This window comes from Amyelois transitella, chromosome 21 (genome assembly GCF_032362555.1).
Source record: "Amyelois transitella isolate CPQ chromosome 21, ilAmyTran1.1, whole genome shotgun sequence".
Taxonomy (NCBI): domain Eukaryota; kingdom Metazoa; phylum Arthropoda; class Insecta; order Lepidoptera; family Pyralidae; genus Amyelois; species Amyelois transitella.
Window position 1 is genome coordinate 711,084 of NC_083524.1, and position 27,402 is coordinate 738,485.

At 37.9% G+C, this 27,402-nt stretch overlaps 2 protein-coding genes across 2 annotated transcripts in view; one reads left to right on the forward strand and one right to left on the reverse strand.

The window, feature by feature from the left end:
* LOC106142184 (protein cramped) overlaps nt 1–27,402 on the reverse strand; it is a 50,105-nt gene that overhangs the window by 21,757 nt on the left and 946 nt on the right. The window contains exons 3-8 of the mRNA XM_060950176.1: nt 7,041–7,212; nt 4,849–5,021; nt 4,418–4,526; nt 3,158–3,361; nt 2,390–2,568; nt 1,227–1,383 (exon numbers count right to left, since the gene is read on the reverse strand). Of these exons, the coding sequence (XP_060806159.1) occupies nt 1,227–1,383; nt 2,390–2,568; nt 3,158–3,361; nt 4,418–4,526; nt 4,849–5,021; nt 7,041–7,212 (994 nt within the window). The remainder of the gene's footprint in view (nt 1–1,226; nt 1,384–2,389; nt 2,569–3,157; nt 3,362–4,417; nt 4,527–4,848; nt 5,022–7,040; nt 7,213–27,402) is intronic.
* LOC132903065 (lipase 3-like) lies at nt 12,754–27,288 on the forward strand. The gene is made up of 8 exons (XM_060950360.1): nt 12,754–13,217; nt 21,934–22,150; nt 22,491–22,602; nt 23,293–23,533; nt 23,929–24,087; nt 24,818–24,899; nt 26,205–26,323; nt 27,106–27,288. Exons 1-8 carry the CDS (start codon nt 13,122–13,124, stop codon nt 27,286–27,288), a joined length of 1,209 nt encoding a protein of 402 aa, XP_060806343.1. The 5' UTR covers nt 12,754–13,121.

Consider the following 27,402-nt stretch of genomic DNA (forward strand, 5'->3'; position numbering starts at 1 on the left):
TACGACACTTTAAAATTAAAGGATTAAGTGGCATTACACTCTGTGCATGAATATTAAAAATAAATAAATAACTTTAATAATAAACCCCATGAAAAATATAACCTTACTAGCTTTTGCCCGCGGCTTCGCCCGCGCAAATGTATTTTAGATTATAACGATACGCCATAAAATTTCACCCATTTTTTTATCTCGTATCGTGCGGGACTGTTTTAAGTTTATATTTGATTTAAATTCATATGGCTTCTCCCGTCTTGTCCCGTCTCTTCTCGTTCTGTTCCGTCCCGGCCCAACCTGTTGTGTCCCGTCCTGCCCCGTCCAGTCCTATCCTGTCCCATCCCATCCTATTTAGTGCCATCCTGCTTTCCGCAACTGATACGTATTTTTTACTAACCAACATTTAAGACTTCTCGCACTTCGACACCCATCAAAAAACGAACGACATCCAACCCTTATTTTTCGCCTTTGAGATGCAGTTTTCAAAATACAATGTTTTTATGATTATTTCATACTAACCAAAACTTAATTCTAAAATTTCATGTGCCCAACGTTAAAATTGACAAAATTTCATACAAATTTACAACCCCTATTTCACCGCGATAGGAATGCAATTTTTAAAATCTTATTCATGAATTATTATTTTAATCTAATCGTAAAAAATATAAAATTTCATGTGTCCAACAATAAAAATGCAGAAGTTTCATATAAACTTGCAACCCCTATTTCACCCCCTTAGGAATGCAATTTTCAAAATTCAATTAATGGATTATTATTTTAATCTAACCGTAAATTTAAATCTAAAATTTGAAGTAATTATCCCACACTAAAAATGACGAAGTTTCATATAAACTTGCAACCCCTATTTCACCTCCTTAGGAATAGAATTTCCAAATATCGTTTCTTAGTGGATCCCTCCAAATTAAAATCTACCTTCCTGCCAAATTTCATCTTTTTTTGGCTCAGTAGATTTCGAGATTTCGTGATTCCTAAGTGAGTGTTTTTCGCTTTTATATATATAGAACTTTTGAACAGTCAGAAGATGTTATTTTCAGTTTAATTTAGAAAATAATTAAATAAATATATACGGGACAAATTACACAGATTGAATTAGCCTCGAAGTAAGTTCGAGATTTGTGTTACTAGATACTAACTCAACGATACTATAAATATGAACAAATTATCATTTTCAATATATATTTATTTAAACAGATTAAAAGTATCACACTCACCTTGTGTAATCATCCTGTCCGTCATAACACCGAGATGGTCTTCCAAATCGTCGCGTTCATCATCATCACATGGCTTCAACTCTTGAACGTAGCCGTCTTCGTCTTTTTGATCCTCAGCGTATTTCACATCATCGGCTTTCTCGGGCTTGTAATACGGCTTTGGGGGTGGTTAAGGATTTTTATAAAGGTTTTTGAGGTCATAATTGTATAAAAATTTGTAAAATTCACACCACTATCACTGCATACTTCCTCCTCTTCATCCACATTCATATGTTCATATTTATTATATTCACATCGGGTACTCTTGACCTGATCCTTTGCCAGGACGTCCTTAATTTGATCAGGATACGTTCGTCTAGGCCTTCCCACTCCCACGTCAAAATATTACATGCTGTCATTTCTTTCTCCATTTCAAAAACCAGTGTTTTAGTTTTACTTACGTTCACTTTCACTCCTTTCCCTTTTAAAGCTTCATGCATACAGTTTACCATCTCCTGTAACTCCTCCGCTGATGACGCCAGTATAACCTAATCGTTGGCATAGAGCAGACATTTGACGAGTAACTCATTCATCCTTAATCCACTTTCAGACTCTTTCAAATCTGTCAAACAACTGTCCATAAATAGGTTGAACAGCCACGGTGACGCAACACATCGTTGTCTTACGCCTTTCTCAATCTTAAATCACTCAGTGTGCGCTCCGTTTATCCTGACACAAGCACTCGAATCCTCATATAAGGATTTCAGTGCTCGTATTAAGACACTGCTCACCCCATGCATAGAAAGTGCTGACCACAATTCATTCCTCTCAACTCTGTCATAGGCCTTTTCCAGATCCACGAATGAGCAATAGATTTTTCGTCGTTCGTCGCAATGAAAATACCTGATCCGTACATCCCATTCCCTTTCAAAATCCCGCTTGAGCATCCCATCCTCTATTAATCAATACCTTAGCATATATTTATCGACGATGGCACGCCTATACCACGATAATTTTTGCAGTCTTTCCTTTATATTTCAGCTAACTGGAAGAAATCCCAATTGGTTATAAGTCCACCATTGTACTTATAGCTCTAAACCCAATGACTGTTTTATAAACAATCTATATCAGTTTAAGAAACAATCTATAGACGCATAAAAACCGCACAAACTTCAAAAGGATACATGAACCTTCCACCGCTTATGGAGCGCGGCGAGCAAGTCGGCGAGGCGCGCGGAGAGCGGCGCGTGCGCGGCGGCGCGCGGGTTGTGCGCGGCCGCCTGCACGCGCGCCCACGCCCGCAGCGAGCGCGCGCGCAGCCACACCAGCGCGCGCGAGCACACGCGCGGCCCGCACGCGCGCTCTGACACATGGCATTCTGTCAGTCTCACTCTACGTGTGCACATGGCGCTAGTCTATATATAGCGCGGGTTGTGCGCGGCCGCCTGCACGCGCGCCCACGCCCGCAGCGAGCGCGCGCGCAGCCACACCAGCGCGCGCGAGCACACGCGCGGCCCGCACGCGCGCTCTGACACATGGCATTCTGTCAGTCTCACTCTACGTGTGCACATGGCGCTAGTCTATATATAGCGCGGGTTGTGCGCGGCCGCCTGCACGCGCGCCCACGCCCGCAGCGAGCGCGCGCGCAGCCACACCAGCGCGCGCGAGCACACGCGCGGCCCGCACGCGCGCTCTGACACATGGCATTCTGTCAGTCTCACTCTACGTGTGCACATGGCGCTAGTCTATATATAGCGCGGGTTGTGCGCGGCCGCCTGCACGCGCATGCTCAAAGCATGCATGTTCAAAGATGCGCGAGCGCACGCTTTGTAGGGCTCCCGGGCTGAGAAGAGAGGCGCCGGGAAGACCGAAGCAGCACGACTTCACAAAACAAACTTACTTACTTCTAAACTATTTAAAAAAATTCTTTGAATTATTGAAGAATAACTTACCATGAATTTGATTCAGCCTCCTCAGAGCGCGACACATTGGCGTCCTCACTCTTACATTGCGCCCTCTCACTCGCACAACTAGACTGCCGCATTGCACCATCTCGCTCAGGCGCGCGCATGTCTTTTCGCTTACGGAAACTAATTTCTTTCGCAATTCGCCGTAATTAATTAACGCGTACAGCTCTTGCGCCACTTTCTTGACATCTGTAATGGAAAAGGAAATGTGTATAAAGATTATTATACATATGAATAAATACCTATATACGGGACAAATTACACAGATTGAGTTAGCCTCGAAGTAAGTTGAGACTTGTGTTACGAGATTACTACTCAACGATACTATATTTTATAATAAATACTTATATAGATAAACATCCAAGACCCAAGACAATCAGAAAAAGTTCTTTTCTCATCATGTCTTGGCCGGGTTTCGAACCCGGGACCACCGACCGAGATAGGATAATAAACTTGGGATTCCTTATAGCCTATCACCTAAGGCTAGCGACCTGTCACTATCTTAATCTCAATTCCGCCATTGAGCTATACAGCTAAACGTGGCATTTCAGCTTTTCTGACACTGTTGGCTCCGTCGTGTTACCCCTCGTTAGAAATAAAGACGTGACATGTTAATACATGTATGTAATTTCTTACAAGATCATGCTAAATACATAAGCTGTAAAACGGTTCTATAACTATTACACGGTCATATAACTGAACGTGTAATTTATGACCAGTCTTCCGTGATAACATTGAATTGATAGTTAACATTATAGTTACGTGATTTTGACGTCACTGATCATAAAATTTACTGCAAATTCAAAATTTTTATTCATTATTATGGGATGGATAAAGCAAAAGGCGACTAAGGCGACTCCAAATTCTACTCTAAATTCTGTAGACTCTAAATTACTGGCAACTATTTTTATCCACATTTCTTCAGAAGGAACATAACGCTATTGTTATTTTTATAAATTTTCACCAAAAATGTGAATGTGCCGTGTGGTTCCCGGCACCAATACAAAAAAGAATAGGACCATACCATATCTCTTTCCCGTGGATGTCGTAAAAGGCGACTAAGGGATAGGCTTACAAACTTGGGATTCTTTTTTAGGCGATGGGCTCGGCTCAGGCTCAATTCTATCACTAAGTCAAATAGCTGAACGTGGCCATTCAGTCATGCCAAGACTGTTGGCTCTGTCTACCCCGCGAGGGATATAGACGTGACGATATGTATGTATGTATGTGAATGACGACACTCACTCTCGTCAAAATGAACATGTTTGGACAGCTTGTGCCATGTCCTGTAGTAGAAATGGCTGACTTGCGTCTTCGTCTTCATGTTCACATCGGGCACGCCTTTTTTCTTTGCCTGCAAAATAGAAATAAATAAAATTAAGCATTAGCCTTTTTTCTTTGCCCACAACAAACAAACAAATAAATAAAATTAAGCATTGTTTAAGTATATTATACCATCAACTTTTGATGCCATCTTTCCCAAAAATTTCACGGAGAGAAAATAATACGTTTCCAGAGACCTGTTGTAAGGAGTATGACAGGAATAAGGGCCGTGTGGCAACTCCTTCTCGTTCCAATGAATGTCGTAAAAGACGACTAAGGGATATGCTATTAAAAACATATGCATAAATTGAACCAAGTTGAAAATGAGAGGAGTGCAAACAAAAATTGTTTACCTTAGCACATATATATGCGGTTATAGCATCAAAATCCTTGCCATATTCATTCAGGGCCTCGAAGAATAAGTTCTTCTCGTCGGTGGACCACAGAGCTTTGGGCATCCGCTGTTTCACCGTTGGAAATTTCAATTCTTGCTCCATTTTGTTGGGTGTATCGCATTCAGTCAGGTCTGTAAAGATAATTTCTATTAAACATATCTACATTACATTTACATACATACATTCATTCATGTTTTTTTAATGTAGACAATGTGCATTCGTCCACGATTTAGATTTGAGAGATCTATATTTGTAAATTGACGTCCGGTGAAAATGCTGCAGTGTAGTTTGTTGCAAGGAACAGCGTGATAAGGGAATGTTGTGATGTGAAAGAAGATGTAGTTACAGGAATAGAAAAGGGTATGTTGAGATGGTTTGGCCATGTGGAGAGGATGAATGAGCAGGTTGACTAAGCAGATAGACAAGGAGAGTATGGAGGGAAAGGTCGGAGTGGGAAGACCTAGACGAACGTATCTTGATCAAATTATGTACGTCCTGGCAAAGGGTCAGGTCAAGAGTACCCGAAAGTACCCGTGAGTAAAGTAAGAGTATGAAGCGAAGGAAGTATGCAGGGATCGTGGCAAGTGGAAAGATATAGTCTCTGCCTACACCTCCGAGAAATAGGCGTGATTGTATGTATGTTTTTTTATTGTTATAAATTGATAAGGTGGCAAGATTAAGGAAACACATTATATAAACGTTTACAGGAGGTGGGCGTTAACATAACTTCTGCAGATGTCACCATTATACTATATAATTTAAATTGTACACGTTCTTGTTTCCAAAGAAATATTTTTCATTTTAATTTTTCAGTTGTCAGTGAACCGACTGCAGTACAAGATGGCGTCATCAACTCAGCATGCGGGTGTCCACGCCGCTTGCCTCTCTTCTCGGCAGGAGGTTCTTACTTCTCGATGACTCTCTGCTGCTTTTACGAGGTCAATGACCCGAGAATTACTGTGACGTCATCTAGTTACCATCAGGCTGTCCATCCCGCTTGCCCCTCTTCTTGGCAGGAGGTTCTTACTACTCGATGACACTCTGCTGCTATTACGAGGTCAATGATACGAGAAGGCCTGTGACGTCATAACTCACAGTCTAGTTGACCATCCCGCTTGCTCCTCTTCTTGGCAGGAGGTTCTTACTTCTCGATGACTCTCTGCTGCTATTACGAGGTCAATGATACGAGAAGACCTGTGACGTCATAACTCACCGTCTAGTTGACCACCCCGCTTGCCCCTCTTCTCGGCAGGAGGTTCTTACTTCTCGATGACTCTCTGCTGCTATTACGAGGTCAATGATACGAGAAGACCTGTGACGTCATAACTCACCGTCTAGTTGACCACCCCGCTTGCCCCTCTTCTCGGCAGGAGGTTCTTACTTCTCGATGACTCTCTGCTGCTATTACGAGGTCAATGATACGAGAAGACCTGTGACGTCATAACTCACCGTCTAGTTGACCACCCCGCTTGCCCCTCTTCTCGGCAGGAGGTTCTTACTTCTCGATGACTCTCTGCTGCTATTACGAGGTCAATGATACGAGAAGACCTGTGACGTCATAACTCACCGTCTAGTTGACCACCCCGCTTGCCCCTCTTCTCGGCAGGAGGTTCTTACTTCTCGATGACTCTCTGCTGCTATTACGAGGTCAATGATACGAGAAGACCTGTGACGTCATAACTCACCGTCTAGTTGACCACCCCGCTTGCCCCTCTTCTCGGCAGGAGGTTCTTACTTCTCGATGACTCTCTGCTGCTATTACGAGGTCAATGATACGAGAACGCCTGTGACGTCATTACTCACCGTCTAGTTGACCATCTCGCTTGCCCCTCTTCCCGGCAGAAGGTTCTTACTTCTCGATGACTCTCTGCTGCTATTACGAGGTCAATGATACGAGAAGTCCTGTGACGTCATCAACTCACCATGCGGGTGTCCACGCCGCTTGCTCCTCTTCACGGCAGGAGGTTCTTACTTCTTGATGACTCTCGGCTGCTATTACGAGGTCAATGATACGAGGAGACCTGTGTCGTCATCTACTCACAGTGAGGCCGCCCATTCAATTTACCGCTCCTCTTCGGCAGAAGGTTCTACCTTTAGTTTCTGATGTTATTGCAAGGTCAATAACCCGTCATGTGAAGTCATCTACTCACCGTCCGGCTGACCATCCCGCTTGCCCCTCTTCTCGGCGGGAGGTTCTAACTTCAGCTTCTTAATGACCCTGGCGCTGGTCCTTTGCTGCTGTTGTGTGGTCAAAGAGCCGAGGAGTTCCGTCCTTTCTGTGTCAGAACTGGTTGTTGTTGGTGACATGGCTTCTTTTACCACCTGTGAATAAAAATAAAGGTAATTTTAATTATCACGGTAAGGCAATGCCAGTTAAATATGTAAGGTAATATAGAAGGTATGAATAATGTACTGAAGAAGTTAAAACTGAATATTGAAAAATCTACTTTTATATTGATTTCCCTTTGAAGCGATACGTCCGTCCTTCAGAGCCCGGGACGCAGTAGAAGAGTAGAATATAGGAATTTTTTTTTAAATAGTTATTAGTGCGTTAGACCTCAATCTGCCTTTTGGTAAGCAAGATGAGGCCTAAGGCGGTGGACGCGAGCTCAAATAGTGCCTACTCACTCTTGCAATGAAAATCCCCTAAAATGTATGTATTGGGGAAGAGAGATGCAGAGAGAATTCCAAATCATGGCGGTTCGCATGATGAAAGATTTGGCAAATTGCAAGTTGCGAAGCGTCGGGATATCGCCCATGTACGGGTGGAATTCTCGCTCATGCTGCGTCGTTCGATATTTGAATTTATTTATCAATTTATTATAGTTTTATTGAGCTACAAAGGTACAATAGGTGTAGTTTATGCTAATAGCATTCTCCACCAAAATAGGAAACAGATAAATAATCCGATGACAATAAAGGAGTAAAATTTTTTTTTACATCTAAATTGTCATTTAGCTTCAGCGCGTTTTAATAAAAAGATAGCTCTAAAATTACCAAGTCTTTAATCATATGTAATAGTGCCTAAAGCATCCGTAATTATTTATGACTAATGGGAGTATTTCACTCAGCAAAACCAACTATTCATCGATTTACCACTCTTATTCTGTTATCCTCAATTATCTTCGAAAATGGGGAAAACTGTATTAATGATTGGGTAATACTGATAAATAGACCAATTGAAATAATAACATACATACATATAATCACGTCTATATCCCTTGCGGGGTAGACAAAGCCAACAGTCTCGTAAAAACCAATTGTCCAAGTTCAGCTGTTTGGTTTAATTAACTAATTGAGATTAACTTATTCTTTTTTCTATTGGTGCCGGGAACCATACAGCACTTATATATACAAATACGATATAATATGTATAAATCCCTCTTCTTCCCGGCAGTACCTAAAGTAAGTAAGTTTGTTTGTTACCTCTTCACGCGTTACTTTTTGAACCAATCTTTTGCGTAAAAGACTCTGGAAAAGGACATAGGGTACTTTTTATCCCGGTAAAAACTATAATTTCCGTAGCATTTGCGACAAACCTGTATTTTTTTGTAAATTGCTCTAAATTGAAGGCTAATACTCGTATTGCATAATAATAGTAAAATAGCATCTTAAACGATAAAGTTATAGGTACATCAATCATTAGCCGCATCACCGATACTGTAAATTATGACGTAAAAAACTGTCCAATTTCATTGATAAACGTTTTAATATGCGGTCAGCAGATTAATGAAATAATTAAGAAAATCTTCCACAGGTGAGTTGTTATAATGACACTCAAGTGTTCCGGAGGCAGGAACATTAGGGCCGTGACGCGGTGCCCTCGATAAAAATAACTAATTTACTCTCTCTAATAGTTTGATCATTAAGAAATTATCACAAAGACTATTTGTAATCTTCTGCAGAGGATCGCTTTCTTTGAAGCGAAGGAAGTATGAAGAGATCGTGGCAAGTGGAAAGAGGTAGTCTCCGCCTACCCCTCCGGGAAAGAAGAGGTTTTTGTCCGTCCGTTTTTGTCACAATAAATAAATAAATAAATAAAAATAAAAAGAGGCGTGAATTTATGTATGTATGTACATATTGCTTTCTCCGTAAGTTTTCAGTCCCATAATTCTGTTAGCGTTGTGTCATCTTAGGAAAGAAAATCATGTCAATGTAATACATACACATAGTTACGTCTACATCCCTTGTAGACGGGGTAGACTGAAAGGCCACATTCAGCTGTATGGCTTTATGATGGAATTGAGATTCAAATAGTGGCAGGTGGCTAGGTAATAAAAATATGCAGGGATCGTGGCAAGTGGAAAGATGTCTCTGCCTACGCCTCCGTTTTTAGATATGTAAAGAGGCGCGATTTTATATATGTAATCTATACTTATAATAATATTTATTTAAATTCTCGTGTCACAATGTTCGTTCTTGTCGTTCTCCAAAACGGCTTGACCGATTCTCATGAAATTTTGTGAGCACATCATAGAGTAGGTTTGAGAATCAGCCAACATCCAAATTTCATACCCCTTACTGATAAGGGTTGTCCACCCTTAACATTTTATTTAACTAGAAATTACGTTAATTACGTTTGCCGGGACAGTTAGTATAATATAATATAACTTTTAAGATTATGTACATGAATTCTTAAAATCTTATCACTATACGTTGAAGGCCGGCGCACCCCGCCAAAAAATTCCAAACATCCTAATATTATTTAAATTATATATTAATAACCGTATGAAGATAACACAATTGTTAATTGACATTTTATTATTACCGATCCTGATTCGTGTCTCGAAGATTAATGTTATCACTAAGGAGAAATACTATTCAAAAGACCGTTGCCTCTGTTCACCCCGTAAGGGATAAAGACGTGATCATTGTATGTATGTAAAATGCTTTTCATAGAGCCTTTTGAACCGCTCCATATCTTTTCCATGAATGTCGTAATAGGAGACTAAGGGATAAGCTAATAAACTAAGGAATCCTAATATAGGCGATGGGCTAGCAACCTGTCACTATCTGTATCTCAATTCCATCATAAAGCAACACAGCTGATGAACATGGCCTTTCAATCTTTTCAAGACTGTAAGCTTTGTCTACCCCACAAGATAGCGAGACGCGTCCTACGCTACGTATTCCTGTACGTGGTCTCCACTCACATAATAAAAATAACGATTTATAAACTTACTAGCGACCCGTCCCGGCTTCGCACGGGTGCAAAATTATAAATGTTATTATACATAAAAACCTTCCTCTTGAATCACTCTACCTGTTACAAAAAACCGCATCAAAATCCGTTGCGCAATTTTAAAGATTTAAGCATACAGACAAACAGACTAAAATAGCGACTTTGTTTTATACTATGTAGTGATAAGCACTGCAAATTGAAGAATATGCAAATATTTGGGAACTCGAATCCATATTCGTAGGGCCGACCAAAAAAAAAACCGGCCAAGTGCGAGTCGAACTCGCGCACGAATGGTTCCGTACCATCATCAAATTTGTAACTTACTTATTTATTTATTTAAATATTTATTTTTTATACACACGTTTCTACTATTTATTGTTATATATATATAGAGGGCGTGGTAGACCACCGCAGAGTTGGGAAACGACATCCGACGACACGGAGGCTGAGACTGGCACAAAATTGCCAAGAGTGAAAGAAGAGGGAAGAAGCCTATGTGCAAGACTGGATCCTCAAGAAGCCACCATGGTGATGATGATTTTTGATATAACGGCAACGGAAATACATAATTTGTGAAAATATCAGTTTTCTAGCTATCACGGTTTATGAGATACAGCCTGATGACTGAGAGACGGACGGACAGACAGCGGGGACTTAGGGTATACATACAATAGGGTATACATACACATACATATGATCACGTCTTTATCCCTACTGGGGTAGACAGAGCCGCCAGCCTTGAAAAGACTGATAGGCCACGCTCAGCTGCTCCATCTCTTTCCTACGGATGTCGTAAAAGGCGACTAAGGGCGGATGTCGTAAAGCTTATAAACTTGTGATTCCTTTTAGGCGGTGGGCTATCAACCTGTCACTATTTGAATCTCAATTCTATCACAATAGGATACCCTATTGTGATAGAATTGAGATTTTATCTTTTAGGTGTGGAACCCTAATGTTGTTTAACCCCGGAACTTTGGGTTAAAAAAAAGACCGAAACTAAAAACCTGAATTTAATTAATAGAGGTCTTTTACCTTCCATATTTTGTTTGTTTATTATATTCTTTATTTTTAGGACTAAGTTTTGAACGGAGCTTCGCCCTCGTAAAAATTTCAAAACATGGGCCATATAAGATGTCTATCTATATAAGTATTTATTATAAAATATAGTATCGTTGAGTTAGTATCTCGTAACACAAGTCTCGAACTTACTTCGAAGCTAACTTAATCTGTGTAATTTGTCCCGTATATATATTTATTTGTTTATTCATTTTTATTTAGACAACTTAATTTGTAAAAAGAGGACCGTCTCCAATCTCAGTTTAACAAACACTTTTCTATGTAACCGCATCGAAATCGGTCCAGTGGAACGCGAGATAATCAAACATACGTACATCAAACTAAGAAGAGAGAGAGAGAATCATCTTGGTCAAATAAAGAACCACCTATTTTTTCCTGGTGGTTAAATAAGTACCTACTCAGAAGAAGCGGCGTGCAACAGCGAGTATGATTATAATTGTTTATGTTAAGGTAATATTACATTAATTTATTACAGACCTTTGGTTAACGATCAACATACGGAAGTTACCTGATACTTAGGTTAGTACTAACAGTAATAAATATATAAATAAATATAACGAATATAATTTATTAACTTGACATGACCCCAAAATAAGTTTACATTGTAATAAGTAACTTCAATTAAGTTTTGGGCCAATTAAGAAACGAATTTTGAATCTACATACATACACACGTTTATATCCCTTGCGAGGTAGACTGAGCCAACAGTCTTAATAAGACTGAGAGGCAACGTTCAGAGCTGTATGGCTTCATGACGAAATTACGATTAAAATAGTGACAGGTTGCCAGCCCATCGCTTACTAGAGGAATCCCAAGTTTATAAGCCTATCCCTCAGTCATTTTTAACGACATCCATGGGACAGATACCAAGTGGTTCTATTCTAAAATGCCGGAAACCACACGGCACAATCAATCCTGCGCCACTATTTATATTATTTACGTTCAATATAAAAAAAAAAAAACAAGGATGTAATCCCATATTCTGGCCAGAGTTACAAAGAATAACCATATGTGACACGTGACGCACTCCCAATTCTTAAGTCCATTTGCAAATTTTAACATAATCGCGATCTGAATCCTTAATTTCTTATTCTTTTATGAAGGAATACAAGGCGGTGCGCACACGCTAAATGTTTCCGTCTTGCACTGTCTATATTCTCTCCCACTCTCATTTTCATCATTCATTCGGTGCCGTGTGGTTCCCGGCACCAATAGAAAAAAGATCGACCACTCCATCTCTTTCCCATGGATGTTAAAAGCGACTAAGGGATAGGCTTATGAACTTGGGATTCACTTAGGCGACGAGCTTGCAACCTGTCACTTTATATGACTCTCAATTCTATCAGTAAGCCAAACAGTTGAACGTGGCCTCACAGTCTTTTCAAGACTGTTGGCTCTGTCTATCCCGCAAGGGATATAGACGTGACTGTATGTATGTATGACTGACTATGTCTGCGTTCGGCCTAAGGGCGCTCGCGCACGTCACCATAAACGCGTCAAGTGCGCGGGCAAGACGAGCCACAATAAAAACAAATGCAGAGCAAGGGAGCGAATTATTACATGCGCATGCGTCGCCCGCGACCGTGGCAGTGACTTTTGGAGATCACAAACAAAACAGTGCGTTTTCACTAAAGCATATCGCACGCAGATCTTTAATTCTAAATTGAAAAAAAAAAGTAGGTACCTAGTTAAAGGTACCTACCTACTGGAGTGCGCTTTCATTAGCGATATCGCACGTGATATATTGTTTTAATTTTCGAGAGAGAAAAGAGACCACGTCTGTGAACAGTGCTTTTCCATAATATATATCATAATCTGGTGCGTTTTGACTAACGATATTGTTAAAATCCGGCTTCAGCAATTAGAAGTAAATTTAAAAATAGCGTTCAAAATTACCCTTTATTCTATTTATACTTATAATTATTTTAACATTAACTTGTGATTTGAACTCGTGCCATACAATAATATTAGGATGAGTGCAATCATTTTGCGCGTATCGATAGTGTTGTGTCTGGGTGTGGTGTTAACAGATTCGCAAAGTTTGAGAAAGAAGATTTATATGACCGTGGTAAGTATTAAATTTGATATTTTTATAGATAAACTAGGGTAAAGGGTCAGGTCAAAAGTACCTGAAACCGCCGAGCTTGCATGAAGAGAGTTATGAATGTGGATGAAGCGAAGGAAGTATGCAGAGATCGTGGCAAGTGGAAAGGCGTGATTTTATATATGTATGTATGTATAAACTAGAGTACATACGCCTACGTCGTACCTACGTCGTCCGCTTGAAACGACAATAACCGCTTACTTCCGTTCCTGCGGAAATTTCTGAAAATCCTCTCTTAGTGCACCCCAAGACAATGTTAGGAATCTCGATTCTATAAGACGAATTTCAATTTTCTAGACCCAACGGTTTGCGCTGTATGTCGTACGTATGTCAGTCAGTCATTCAGTAACGGAAGATAATATCTATATAGACAATAATAATATATATTTTATATATATATATATATGTATGTAGATACAATCACGCCCTTTTCCCGCTAGGCAGAGCCTATAACTTACCCCTTACTTTGATCACAGCAAACTCAATTCACTACATCTAGTTTAAGGACAATCCTGACCTGATTTTTTACCAAAACGTCCCCAATTTGGTCGACAACTAAAAATTTAATAGCATTTATATTTTTCAAAACTATGTTGTACAAAATAAACAATAATAACCTATTTTCCATGGGAAATAAGTACCCTCTAGATCTCTACTAAACAAAGAAGAAAGTTAAAATGGAATTGTGGTCGGATTGAGAACAGTTCTAAATTGCAATCGTGTTGCAAATTAAAATTTAAAATTAACTATAATATCTGCGCCGTTTTTTTTATAATGACTAATATGGGCTATTTCTGTAGGTAAAAAAAAAGTAAAAATATAGTCCTAATTATAGACTTTAAATTCTCACAACACTGGTCACGATAGGCGACAGCAGATGAAACGGCGCGATAAATACAAATGCAGCCCGACACAGGAGAGCATAGCGTTATACTCGTAGACGCACTTTCAGTTCGAGGGCGGCCGCGGCCGTGGCAGTGACAGTGACATTTGAAAACGACCCTAATTATTGTAGCCTCTGATTCGGTAAAATATTAAAAACATATATTTTTTTTGTAAGATTATAATATACCGTATTATTTATAAAAAGAATCTTGTGAGATCTGGATCATCATAAAAAAAAAAATTACAATCTACACTAACTTACCACAAATTTGGTGAAAAAACAGTATTTATTTTTCTACGTGTAATTACAGACTTTAAATTCTGTGACATCACTGGTCACGCGTAACACAACAACAGATGAACCCGCCACAGGAGATTCGTTTACCTAATTATTGTAGCCTCTGATTCGATAAAATATCAAAAACATTTTTTTTTTGTAAGATTTAATATATCGTATATATATATATATATATATATATATATATATAAAGATTCTTGTGCGAATCGGATCATAAAAAAAATTAACAATCTACACTAACTTACCACATATTTGGTAAAAACAAAGTACATTATATCCTATTCGTAAAAATATTAAAAACATTTTTATTTGCAAGACTAACATTTATCGTATATATTTAAAAAGATTCTTGTGTCTTCTCTTTACACAAACTTACTACATATTTGGTAAAAAAAGTTTCTTTTTTTTCTACACATAATTACAGGCTTTAAATTCTGACATCACTGGTCACGTAATACAACAACAGATGAACCCGCCACAGAAGATACGTTCAGTTCGAGGGCGGTCGCGGCCGTGACAGTGACATTTGTAAACGACCCCTTTTGCGCGCGTTTCTAACCCGTAAATTCGGTACACGTAAATATTTTTTTTTTAAACTTGTGGGTATTAGTTATTAAAGTTGGTCGGTCAAACGTCGGCAGCTATTATGAATACAACGATTCCAATTTTCTAGCATGATGAACTTAGACCTTATCGGACAAAATTACTCGAATCATTAATTTTAATGTATTTTTTTAAATATAATTTTAACAACGAAAAAAGATACAGCATAAAGATTACATAATGCTTTTGAAAATTATTTGCAGAACAGAAAATAAGATACCAATAATGATTATTTTTTAATATACATATTATAATTATGTCATTACAAGAATTAAAAAAAAAACAATAAAAAGTAGAAAAATATGTAAAAATCAATTCCATCATAAATTTTATTGCAGAATTGGATCATTTAATGAATTAATTTAAATAAGATATAAATCTTACGATACTTAATACCATAAATTATAGTGAAATTAAACTATAGTGAAATCAAAAAGGACAATATGAATGTGTATATTTTCGTTGTTGCCATTGTGCTATGTTTTGGTGTGATGCTGACAGATTCACAGGCCATGAAAAAAGAGGCCTACATGACAGTGGTAAGTAAAATTAAATGAGGGCTATATTTTTAAACTTATTAAAACGCAGGCGAATAAGGGATAGACTAATAAACTTGGAATTCTTCTTCAAGGCGATGGGCCAACAACCTGTCACTATTTGAATCTCAATACTGCAGTTAAGCCAAACCGTTCAACGTGGCCAATCAGTCTTTTTAAGACTGTGGGCTCTGTCTACCCCGTAAGGGATATAGAAGTGAATATATGTATGTATTTAAACTTCTAAGAATACCATTTCTTGTTAGGGTAGTTGAAATTTGACATGAATATTTGTGTGTATGTTTAGGGATGCACTTTGACAATATTACCCCAAATTCAGGCTTACAATAATGTTATATGAATCTAATGATTATAAATAAATTAGCGTTAAGTTCTTTTATGTGACAATTTGTTATAAAATATTTAAAAACAAAATGTGAATGAAACAACAATGCGTCCTTTTTAACAATACGAAAGACGGACGGACAAGAAGATTATAGTAATGTATCATGTGATAACTATATCATTATACTGAAGAGACATCTCAATGATATTATGACGTCTGTACGTAATGAAAGATTTTCAGCTTCGCACGAAGATGTCACACTATGAAACGGTGATGAATATAAATTTTGAAATCTTATTAATCAGAGCCGCATAATGCATTATTCTTTAATTTCCAGTTTTCAGAACAAATGAAGTACTGAAATAAAAATTTGAACTGAATTCAAAAATACATAAACATAACAAACATATGGTCACGTCTATATCCCTTGCGGGGTAGGCAGAGCCAACAGTCTTGAAAAGACTGAATGGCCACGTTCAGCTATTTGGCTTAATGATAGAATTGAGATTCAAATAGTGACAGGTTGCTAGCCCATCGCCTAAAGAAGAATCCCAAGTTTGTAAGCCTATCCCTTAGTCGCCTTTTACGACATCCATGGGAAAGAGATGGAGTGGTCCTACTCTTTTTTGTATTGGTGCCGGGAACCACACGGCACATTAAAAAATTATGGGAAATTTCAACATCACTTAATAATAGACATATCTTTTTTTTATTTCACAACATTGGTTGACATCAAATAAATTACTAAAAACTAAGTTTACTGCCGCTTCCAAAGCGTCAGTGTAGAATAAGCGGTAACAAACTGCACCGTAGCATTTGCTTCAATCACGTCAACGAGGGAATATAAACCAAACAACTTATCATAAAAGTTCAATTATTCGTACCTACATACCTACTTACATAAAATCAAGTCTATATCCCTTGCGGGGTAGACAGAGCCGACAGTTTTTAAGACTAATAGGCCACGTTCAGCTGCTTGGCTAAATGATAGACATGAGATTCAAATAGTGACAGGTTGCTAGCCTGTCAAAGGAAGAATCCCAAGTTTATAAGCCTATCTAGAGATAGAGTGGTCCTATTCTTTTTCCTATTGGTGCCGGGAACCATACGGCATTCGTACATAGTGGAAGAATCTAACATATATTGCCGACCTACCGTAGAAGTAGGATGATGAAGTGATGACAATAGAAGTCGCAATAAACCCCACAAGACACCAGAATATGAATTGTCCAAGGTCCTTGAAGATGTTACTGAGAATAACAATAAAAATAGTTTAAATATTCAGTAGAACGGCCAGTGTTCAGACTGCACGGCGCATACTAAAATGGACGTTAAAACAAATATGATACAATTAAAAGTGGGGCGAGACTTCAAACCACCTTTTTAGGATAATTAAGTCTTGAGACTTGGGGATTTCAGAACTATAGAATTTTACCGTTAAATTGCAAGTGCAGATTTTTATCGTAAGGCAATTTTTACTCTTATCCTACTACTATTATAATCCTACTACTATTATAAAGGCGAAAGTTTGTATGGATGTTTGTTACTCTTTCACGCAAAAACTACTGAACCGATTACCATGAAATTTGGTATGTAGGTAGCTGAAGACCCAGAATAACACATAGGCTACTTTTTATCCCAGAGTTCCCGCGGGATTGATAGGGTTTCCATGCGGACGAAGTCGCGGGCGGCCTCTAGTTGGATAATATTTGGAGTATTTCTTTTCCCTCCATCGCACCACCAATCCATTCAACTGGGGTCTCTTTTTCACTTCAATAATTTCCTTATGACATAGAACTATTTTGTGTTTGACACCAATAATCCGTTAGTAAAGTTTCTCAACCTTCAGTGTCCAAAGTTTTCTGAAACCTGAATAACCCAATCCAGGACTCATGGCAAGGCATATCCCGGGCTCGTCTCCAGAATGGTGAGGATGCAACCGGGACTTAAGCCAGGAGGAAGAAGACTATCCGAAGTTTTACCAAAATTCCGCGGTTGAGCAGGGAAAAATTTTTCAGACAGGATTTATATCCGAATGAATAATATGAAAGATAAATTATATGAACGGTCAAGATCAAGACTAACATTAAACGTATGCTGATGTACATCATTTAAACATAAATCATAAAATGTATTGCAATTATAATGCAATTTTCCTGACTATTAGTTTTTCACACCTACGGGTGTATTATATTTGTATTCAAACTTATAGGTACAATACAAAAACAATTGACACAATAGTCTTTAATTGGTAACATTTACATAAAACATAGTTAAATTATATAATACTAGAGGCCGCCCGCGACTTCGTCCGCATAGAAACCCTATCAATTCCGCGGGAACTCTGGGATAAAAAATAGCCTATATGTTAATCTGGATCTTCAGCTACCTAAATACCAAATTTCATCGTAATCGGTTCGGTAGTTTTTGCGTGAAAGAGTAACAAACAGCCATCCTGACATACTCACAAACTTTCGCATTTTTAATATTAGTAGGATCTTAAGGTGTTTCCAAGTAAAATGTTCCTTTTTAGCACTCATATTTCCATGGATCTCAATACAGTTTCAACAGCTTAACTAGAAGTATCTTTTAAACTATGACGCAGTGCCAGTTCATTCCCAAAGGCTGAATCCACCTTTGACGTTGTAGGAAACGCGAAAAATCTAATTGTAATTCAGAATCCTCATGCGACTTTGTGACATAATGCGTATAAACGTGAACTGAATAACGCCGCTGGCCATTGTTCATCTTTTTATAGCCATTCACGTGACCTTGCGTCGTAAAAGCTTATTATGGATGATAAGAAAGTACTTAATACACGCAACAGTAGTTAGAAATAAGAAAACACGTGCGTCCTGCAAATGGACGCTTGATTTAATGAAGTAGCAAAAGGAAAAGTGTTAAATCGAATGATGATTTGTACACGTGGTAAATATATGTGAAATTAACGCCGAAACTTTAGAAATGACGGACAATAGTTGGAAGTGCGAGCGTGATTTTGAGTTCATTAAAAGAACAACTTTTTCAGTCTGTAATTCTTCTACCTACGCGGCGTTGAATTGTTGGAATTTGTAAAACTATAGATGCAAGGCCACGAAGTGTAGTAAATTTTTCAAAAGCATGCTCCGAGTCATTATGATAATAAATACGACTGAGTTAATGTTACTGAGAATATGAAGACAGATTTGATCTACTGTTTTGCCGTCGTGGCTTTAATAATATCTTGGACGTTCTGGATAAGAAAGGATACATACATAACTACAATCACGCCTTTATCCCTTACATAGTAGACAGAACTAACTGTCCCACATAGATTGATAGGCCACGTTCAGCTGTATGGCTTAAAGATGGAGTTGAGATTCAAATAGTTACAGGTTACTACGTTGCTAGCCCGTCGCCTAAAGAAGAATCCCAAGTTTATTAGCCTATGCCTTGATTTTAAATCGTAAGCCCGTAGTATTAAGTAAGGACAAATAACGGTAAAAGTAGTAAAGCAGACAATACCATAAAGAGATTGAGTCGTGTGATTCCTGGCACTTCTCAATGTAGCCGAGATTAACACAAGGAAGAAGAATACCATAAAGAGATTACATACATACATACGTTCAGCTATTTGGCTTAATGATAGAATTGAGATTCAAATAGTGACAGGTTGCTAGCCCATCGCCTAAAAAAGAATACCAAGTTTGTAAGCCTATCCCTTAGTCGCCTTTTACGACAAAGGGATAGGCTTACAAATTAATTACTAGATTACTAGATTTTTTTTATAAAGAGATTAAAGAGTTTTTTTAATATAATTGAATGTTCTGAAATTCCACCGAAAGAACGCAAAGGTTGACTTCCTGTTCCTGATAACATCAAAGTAATGACACGTAAATAATATCCATTTAATAATGTAACTTCACTGCGTGGACAGAATATAATATTTGGTTAATTTTAATAGGAATGCGGATTACAGATTGATATCGGTCAGATGAACGATTACGTGGATGATGATACTGAAGCTTTAGCAGATATAAATCAAAAATTTTGCGTTTACTGAATTGTATAAATGTAGTGTTGGATTTTTGATAGTACATACATACATACATATGGTCACGTCTATATCCCTCGCGGGGTAGACAGAGCCAACAGTCTTGAAAAGACTGAATGGCCACATTCAGCTATTTGGCTTAATGATAGAATCGAGATTCCAATAGTGACAGGTTGCTAGCCCCTCGCCTAAAAAAGAATCCCAAGTTTGTTAGCCTATCCCTTAGTCGCCTTTTACGACATCCACGGGAAAGAGATGGAGTGGTCCTATTCTTTTTTGTATTGGTGCCGGGAACCACACGGCACTGCCATAGTAGTCATAGTAGCTTGATAGTCCAGCGCTGAATTACATGATCAAAGGTAATAATGCAAAATACGCAAGTATTGCGAGGCAAAAATTATTTATTATATTTTTTATTTCGTTTGAATTAATTGGAAAGATTCAGAACGTGAACTTAAGAGTCTAAAAACTATTTGATGTATCTACTTACTAAGGGGTAAATCTTTAGTGTCTAATGCTAACGAATTCTAATGGTTCTTCATCATGCTCACACGACACCTAACTCATATTGGCGTGTGCCATTATATAAAAATCTAATCATACATTATTACCACTATTATTTTTTAAATTGTGGCGCATACTATTATCTTATATTACGGGCATTTTTCCTTATTATTAGCCGAAGCATTGTTCAAAACGCTTGCTTGCTTTACATTCAATAGCCATCACGCAAATGGTGCCTTTTTATACCACACCACCTACGTATAGGTATATACCTGTCAATACAGTAAAGGTATATTAATCAAGCCTCATAATAATTCTGGTGTTAGTCTTGGTACTGCCCCTTTGTCTGTGACCATAAACCTGAATTGGGAAAGGTCAGATTTATGCACAATGAGATTTCCTTTATATAAGAGGAAAACCTTACCGAATCCAGCATCGTAGTCAAAAGCCTCATTCCGGGCTCCTTTCCAGAAAGATGAGTATGTAATCGAGATAAAAGCCAAGTGGAAGAAAAACTAACACGAAATAAAGTTTTCTTTTTGAGAAAAACAAACGCCATCTATATAAGGATTCGTGATGATATAACATCAAATGCAGAATTTACTACAATTTTGGTATTTCGTGAAACCACAAATAAGGCAGTATAATTATAGAAAAACATGGTGCTCGCATCTTAAAAAGGGGCTACAATAAGTGAAGAATTCTTTATTGAAACAAAAATACCAAATAATGAAGCAGGGATCGTGGCAAGTGGAAAGATATAATATCTGCCCACTCCTCCAAGAAAGAGGCTTGATTTGTTGTATCTTTTTTAATTTTTCATAGTTGAAGAGGTTACTTCACGTCGTTAATTCATTGATTATTAATTACCTTAATGGCTTAGCATTTATTAGCTATTCATGTCGATACAAAGCCTGCTTCTTTGACCCATTATCATTATCACCATCAATGTAATATCGGCTTTTAACAGCACGCGACTTGGTTCCAAAGTATAACATTACATTGTTTAACATAGTCTTTAATTATATGTTGATCCTGTAATGTATTAGAGCTTATTTTTGCCAACTTCAATGTGGAGTGAGGTTGCAAATAGTTAACCTTTTTAAAAACTGTAGGAAACTTTGTCTGCTTTGAAAACTGTCCGGACATTTTTCGAGACATTGGGTCGTTTTAGTTACCTACTTTACCGAATAACGTTTTTCGCTTTTTTATACAATGAAAAACTAGCTTATTTTTTAATAAAATAAATTTTGAAGTCAGAACTAAAAACAAAAGTTTTGTCGATAGCTTTACGAAATAATTGTTGCTCTACAAACTGAGGGGTTCGCTGACAAAGAGACGATTAGCTTGCATGAAGAAAGTGAAAAATGAGGATGATGCGTAGGATGTATCAGTGATCGTGGCAAGTGGAGACATATTCTGCCTACCACTGAGCCAGTGAGAAAAGTACTAACAAATAGAATATTTTCTTACAGCCACAGCTCATCTCATCAGCGGGCTATCCGGTGGAGAAACACAGGGTCAAGACACCAGACGGTTACATCCTGCAGATGCACAGGATTCCAGCTGGACGACGCACGGCCAGAAGATCAGGGAGTCCAAACGCTAAAGGGAAGAAGGCAGTGCTACTTGTCCATGGACTCTTGGGCAGCAGTTCAGATTTTGTGATCATGGGTCCCGAAAGAAGTTTAGGTGAGGTTTCAATCCAAGTCTTCAATCCAACTTCGATACAATAAGATACAGACAAGGAGTAGTTAAGAGTTATGCATCCTCCAGTTTGTTTTAATAAATCCGCTTCTATATAAATGACACGGAGCAATGATTTCAACGTTTTAAAGGAAATGAGAGTGAGGCTAGAAATCCTTGGAATGGATGATGAAGACGCAAGGCTGAACAAAAAGAGAGTCAATCAAAAAGAGAGAATACAACTAGCCTTTTCAAAAACAGCGCTGTTTTGTGCTGCTTTACCCACACACACACAGTCATCTATTTTGATCTGAAAATCTACAATTTTCTTGCCTTATTGTTCCAGGTTATATTCTAGCCGACGCAGGCTACGATGTATGGATAGGAAACCTGAGAGGCAATGTACATACTGCTCATCAGACATTGAAGAGAACTAATCCAGAGTTCTGGTCGTACAGGTGAGTTTTATTGGTTGATTGTTGATGCGTTCCAATGATCTAAAGACAGGATAGAGTCGTAAGATAAATGTAGGAAAGCGGACCCAAATTATAAAGCAGAGTGGCGGAAAGTGCAATTTAGAATACCCAAAGTGAGAAGGAAGTGTTTTGCGATCAAACTGCCTATAGTTTTACTGATTCCTTTTACTTCGGTGAGAATCGACTTATCTTAAAAAAAAACGCATTTCGTCTGTTGCTTTTTGTCAGCACAGTGGCGGAGATTGCCACTGGAAATAGTTAAAAGATTACATACATACATATGGTCACGTCTATATCCCTTGCGGGGTAGACAGAGCCAACACTCTTGAAAAAACTGAATGTCCACGTTCAGTTGTTTGGCTTAATGATAGAATTGAGATTCAAATAGTGACAGGTATCTGGCCCATCGTCTAAAAAAGAATCCCAAGTTTGTAATCCTATCCCTTAGTCGCCTTTTACGACATCCATGGGAAAGAGATGGAGTGGTCCTATTCTTTTTTGTTTTGGTGCCGGGAACCACACGGCACTAGTTAAAAATTAGAGAAAGATTTTCGATTTAACTGCCTACTGCTTTCTTCCACTTTTGTGAGAATCTACTTATCCCAAAGACAGATTTATTCTGTATCTCTTTTAGCAATTTTTTCAATTAATGTTAAACTTTTTAAATTTAAGCTTCCACGAGCATGGAAAACATGATGCCCCGGCCATGATCGACAAGGTGCTCAACGTGACCGGCCTGGACCGGCTCATGTACATCGGCTACTCCATGGGCACCACCACTTTTTTCACGATGATGTCCCAGAGGCCCGAGTACAATGACAAAGTCATCGCCTTCGTCGGTCTCGCTCCTGCCGTGTATTTAGACAACATCAGGTTCTTGGCCAACTTCCTTTTGAAAACCGTTAACTTGCCTGTAAGTATCTTTTGAAAATATTTTTCTAATCCCATAAATGTATAACAGAGAAAGCAGCTTCTGTTCTAGATCTGTCACAATTAGATAAGCAATTTTAAGTGAATTGTTACTATCTTTGTTACCTCATCAACTAATATTTTAAATGCGAAAGTAAGTTTGTTACTAGTAGTTTCTGCAAAATTTGCGAAATATCTGTTTTCTTATGTACCTACTTAGGTGTAAAATCACAATATGTAATCTTAGCTTAAAACTAATAATGCTTAATTCATGATAGGTTCTAGAAATCCGACGTATTTGTGCGCCTTGTACGCGGGAAGAGGGGAGCTTAATATCATTGTAACCTGTTGTCACAAATAAAAAATTGATTGATTCACCTAAAATTTGCCTCATTTCAGAACACGTTGCGAACAAGGGGCATGCTCTCCGTAGCCTTCGAGCCTTCCACCATGGAGTTCATCGTGAGCAGTTTCTGTTCGATACGAAACCCAGACGCCGATATGTGCATGAGGGTCATATTCTCCATCGTTGGCGAGGACTATGAGCAGAATGATTGGGTGAGATGATGGTCAATGAACATTAATTTATTGCATGAAATAATTATAAGCTTACGATCTTGGGATTCTTTTTTAGGCGATGGGCTAGCAACCTGTCACTATTTGAATCTCAATTCTATCATTAAACCAAACAGCTGAACGTGGCCATTCAGTCTTTTCAAGACTGTTGGCTCTGTCTACCCCGCAAGGGATATAGACGTGACCATATGTATGTATGTATGTAATAATTATATCAGAAAATTTTAATGGTGCCTTAATAAGGTGACTTATCTCTCGTCCACATGTCTAAGTTTGGATAGTTGTGAATTTGACGTTGTTGAAGCAAAATGCTGCAGTGCAGTTTGTTACCGCTTCTTCAATCAATGCATACATTGACGCTTCGGAAGCGGCAGTAAACTTAGTTTTAAGTAATTTTTTTGATGTCAACCAATGTTGTAAAACCAAAAGATGTGACAATTATTAAGATGATATGAAGTATCTTATAATAATGAATAAAAAAATTAATTTGAATTTGACTCCGCGCTATGAAATTGATATTAAAATTTTCTTTTTTTTTTGCCAGGACGTCCTTAATTTGATCAAAATACATCATAAGATTTTATAAAATAAATTTAAATATTATAAAGATTCTTAACCTTTATATCATATATCTAAAAAAATGGACTGTACCAAGACATTTAACAAACAAACAGTCAAGACATTTAATACAACATCAACATATCTGTTTTAGGATATAACGCCAGTGATACTAGCTAGATTCCAGCCGGCGTCTTGGAAGCAACTGGAGCACTTTGGAAAAATTGCCATAACAGGTAAATTATGACTAGTTTTTGGAAATTTCCAAAAATATAGTTCAAACTCACTATAGACATATATAGACACTCTGTGTCAAATATCATCAAAATCGGTTTATTAGTTTTCAAATCTCTACAGAGATGCGCAAGCAAATTTTAAAATATAAATTTGTTACAAACAAATAAGATTATCTCTTTATAATATTAGTATAGATATGAAGTTAATTTGGTAAACGCGCTTGAGTTAAGATAATCCCGGGAATCAAATATTCTATGGACGTTTTATAAAAAGAAAAATACTATTTAATAACCGTGATGTTATATAGCCTAAAGCCTTCCTAGATTTCAATTCAATTCGAACCAGAAGTTCCTGAGATTAGCGCGTTCAAACAAACAAACAAACTCATCAGCTTTATAATATTAATATAGATATAATGCGAAAGTTCATAATTGTATATAGGTATTAGTTGTTAAACTATGCCTAATTAGCAATATACAATAATTAATTTTGCGGTTAACAACTACTACATACATAATTAATCTTTTCAACCGCTTTTTAATGAGTAACACATTAACTTAATCGAATCCGTATTATTTAAATCCTAATTAATAAGAAAAACAAATATAAATAAACTTTACCACAATGCAAAACCAAATTAATAGAATTACCACAAAATGTAATGAATTAGTAAAAGCGGATAAGTATATAAATAGTTTAAAATATGACATGGCATTATAAAAAAAGCCAAACGCAAGTCGCGTATGTGTATAGATGACATGTAGAAATGTAGGCTCTGTCTACCCCTAAAATTATATTATTATTAGCCTTTGCCTTGAGCCCATTCACTTCTACAATCTGTACGGGGAAGATAAACAGAACATGCCTTGAATTATTTTAAGATTTTTGGCTCTGTCTTCTACGTCGTAAGATATGGAGACGTGATAATATACATATGTGTACCTATGTATGTCAACCTTTTCATTGGCCATATCAATTTACTTTACCAATTTACCAGTGCCGTGTGGTTCCCGGCACCGATAAAAAATAGAATAGGACCACTTCATCTCGTTCCTATGGATGTCGTAAAAGACGACTAAGGGATAGGCTTATAAACTTGGGATTCTTCTTTAAGGCGACGGGCTAGCAACCTGTCACTATTTGAATTACAATTCTATCGTTAAGCCAAACAGCTGAATATGGCCTATCAGTATTTTCAAGACTATTGGCTCTGTCTACCACGCAAGTGATATAGACGTGATATGTATGTATTTACCTGCAGTTGGGGTGTCCTATTATTTACAATTTTTTTTATTAATTCACAGGAGTTTTCACATCCTGGGAAGATGGTCTATGGGGTGCTGTGAAGCCGTACAACTTATCCAGAGTGGCTGTGCCCGTCTCCCTGTTCTACGGGGAGAATGACCAGTTGACTGAGAAATCTGTTAGTTGTACTTTTAAAAATATACACATCTCTCCCGCTGTCTGTCCCTGTATACTTACATCTTTATAACAGTGAAACGGATTTTGAAAGGGTTTTTTTTTAGCTTATTGGTACTCCAGGCTTTAGTCCCAGTTGCATCTTCAACTCTGGAGAGGAGCCTGGGGTGTGCCTTTGACCATGGATCCTAGATTGGATGAGTCAGATTTTTACACAAAGCGACTCCCATCTGACCTCCGCAAACTTTGCAGAACCAAATCGGTATTTGATCGATCATGGTTACACATCCATAGCCTCAACATGTTTACCCTCACCGTAAGAGCATTGGTTAGTATTCAAACTAATGTACATAACATAACTTCGAAAATAGTCATTGGTATATGGGCGAGGTGGGATTCGAACCTGTGCCTTTTTGCGCATCACACCTTTTAACTGGACACCTTACCAAAACAATCACCGACATATTATGGCATAAAATTGTATTTTGCAACCAAATATGTAACTTAGATCAAAGCCGTTTCTAGGCTTATAGAGGTCAGATAGAATTTTATTCATGTTAGTTTCTGACACAAGCTTTGTTCCCCTTTTTCACCCTTTAAGGGGTTGAAATTGAAACACCCTTGCTATCTAAGCACCACTTGATAACAATGCTGATTTGTAAATTTCAAGTTTCTACCTTGACAAATCAGTAGTCATCAGTTGACTTGATGCATCAGTCACTCTTGTTCTTTTATAGTATATAGATGATGACTTCATAACTTAAATCAACTTTTTTCTATTTCCAGCAAGTCCAACGCCTAGCAACCGAGTTAAATAGCACCGGAGTGCTGGAGTCCCTTGAACCTGGCTGTTCCTGGCCCAAGTTCAACCACCTGGACTTTGTGTTCGCCAAGGATGTGGGAAACCTGCTAAACCGGCCACTTGTGAAGCACATAAATATGTTGTTTAAAAAATATGACAAAGATTAACTTTTGTTTCATTTTTAATATTAATACTCCTTTTAAAAACTGTACCTGGGTGACTGAGCGGTGCTTAGTGGACATCAGAAAAACAGAAAATCTCTTACATCTTTATCCTTTATG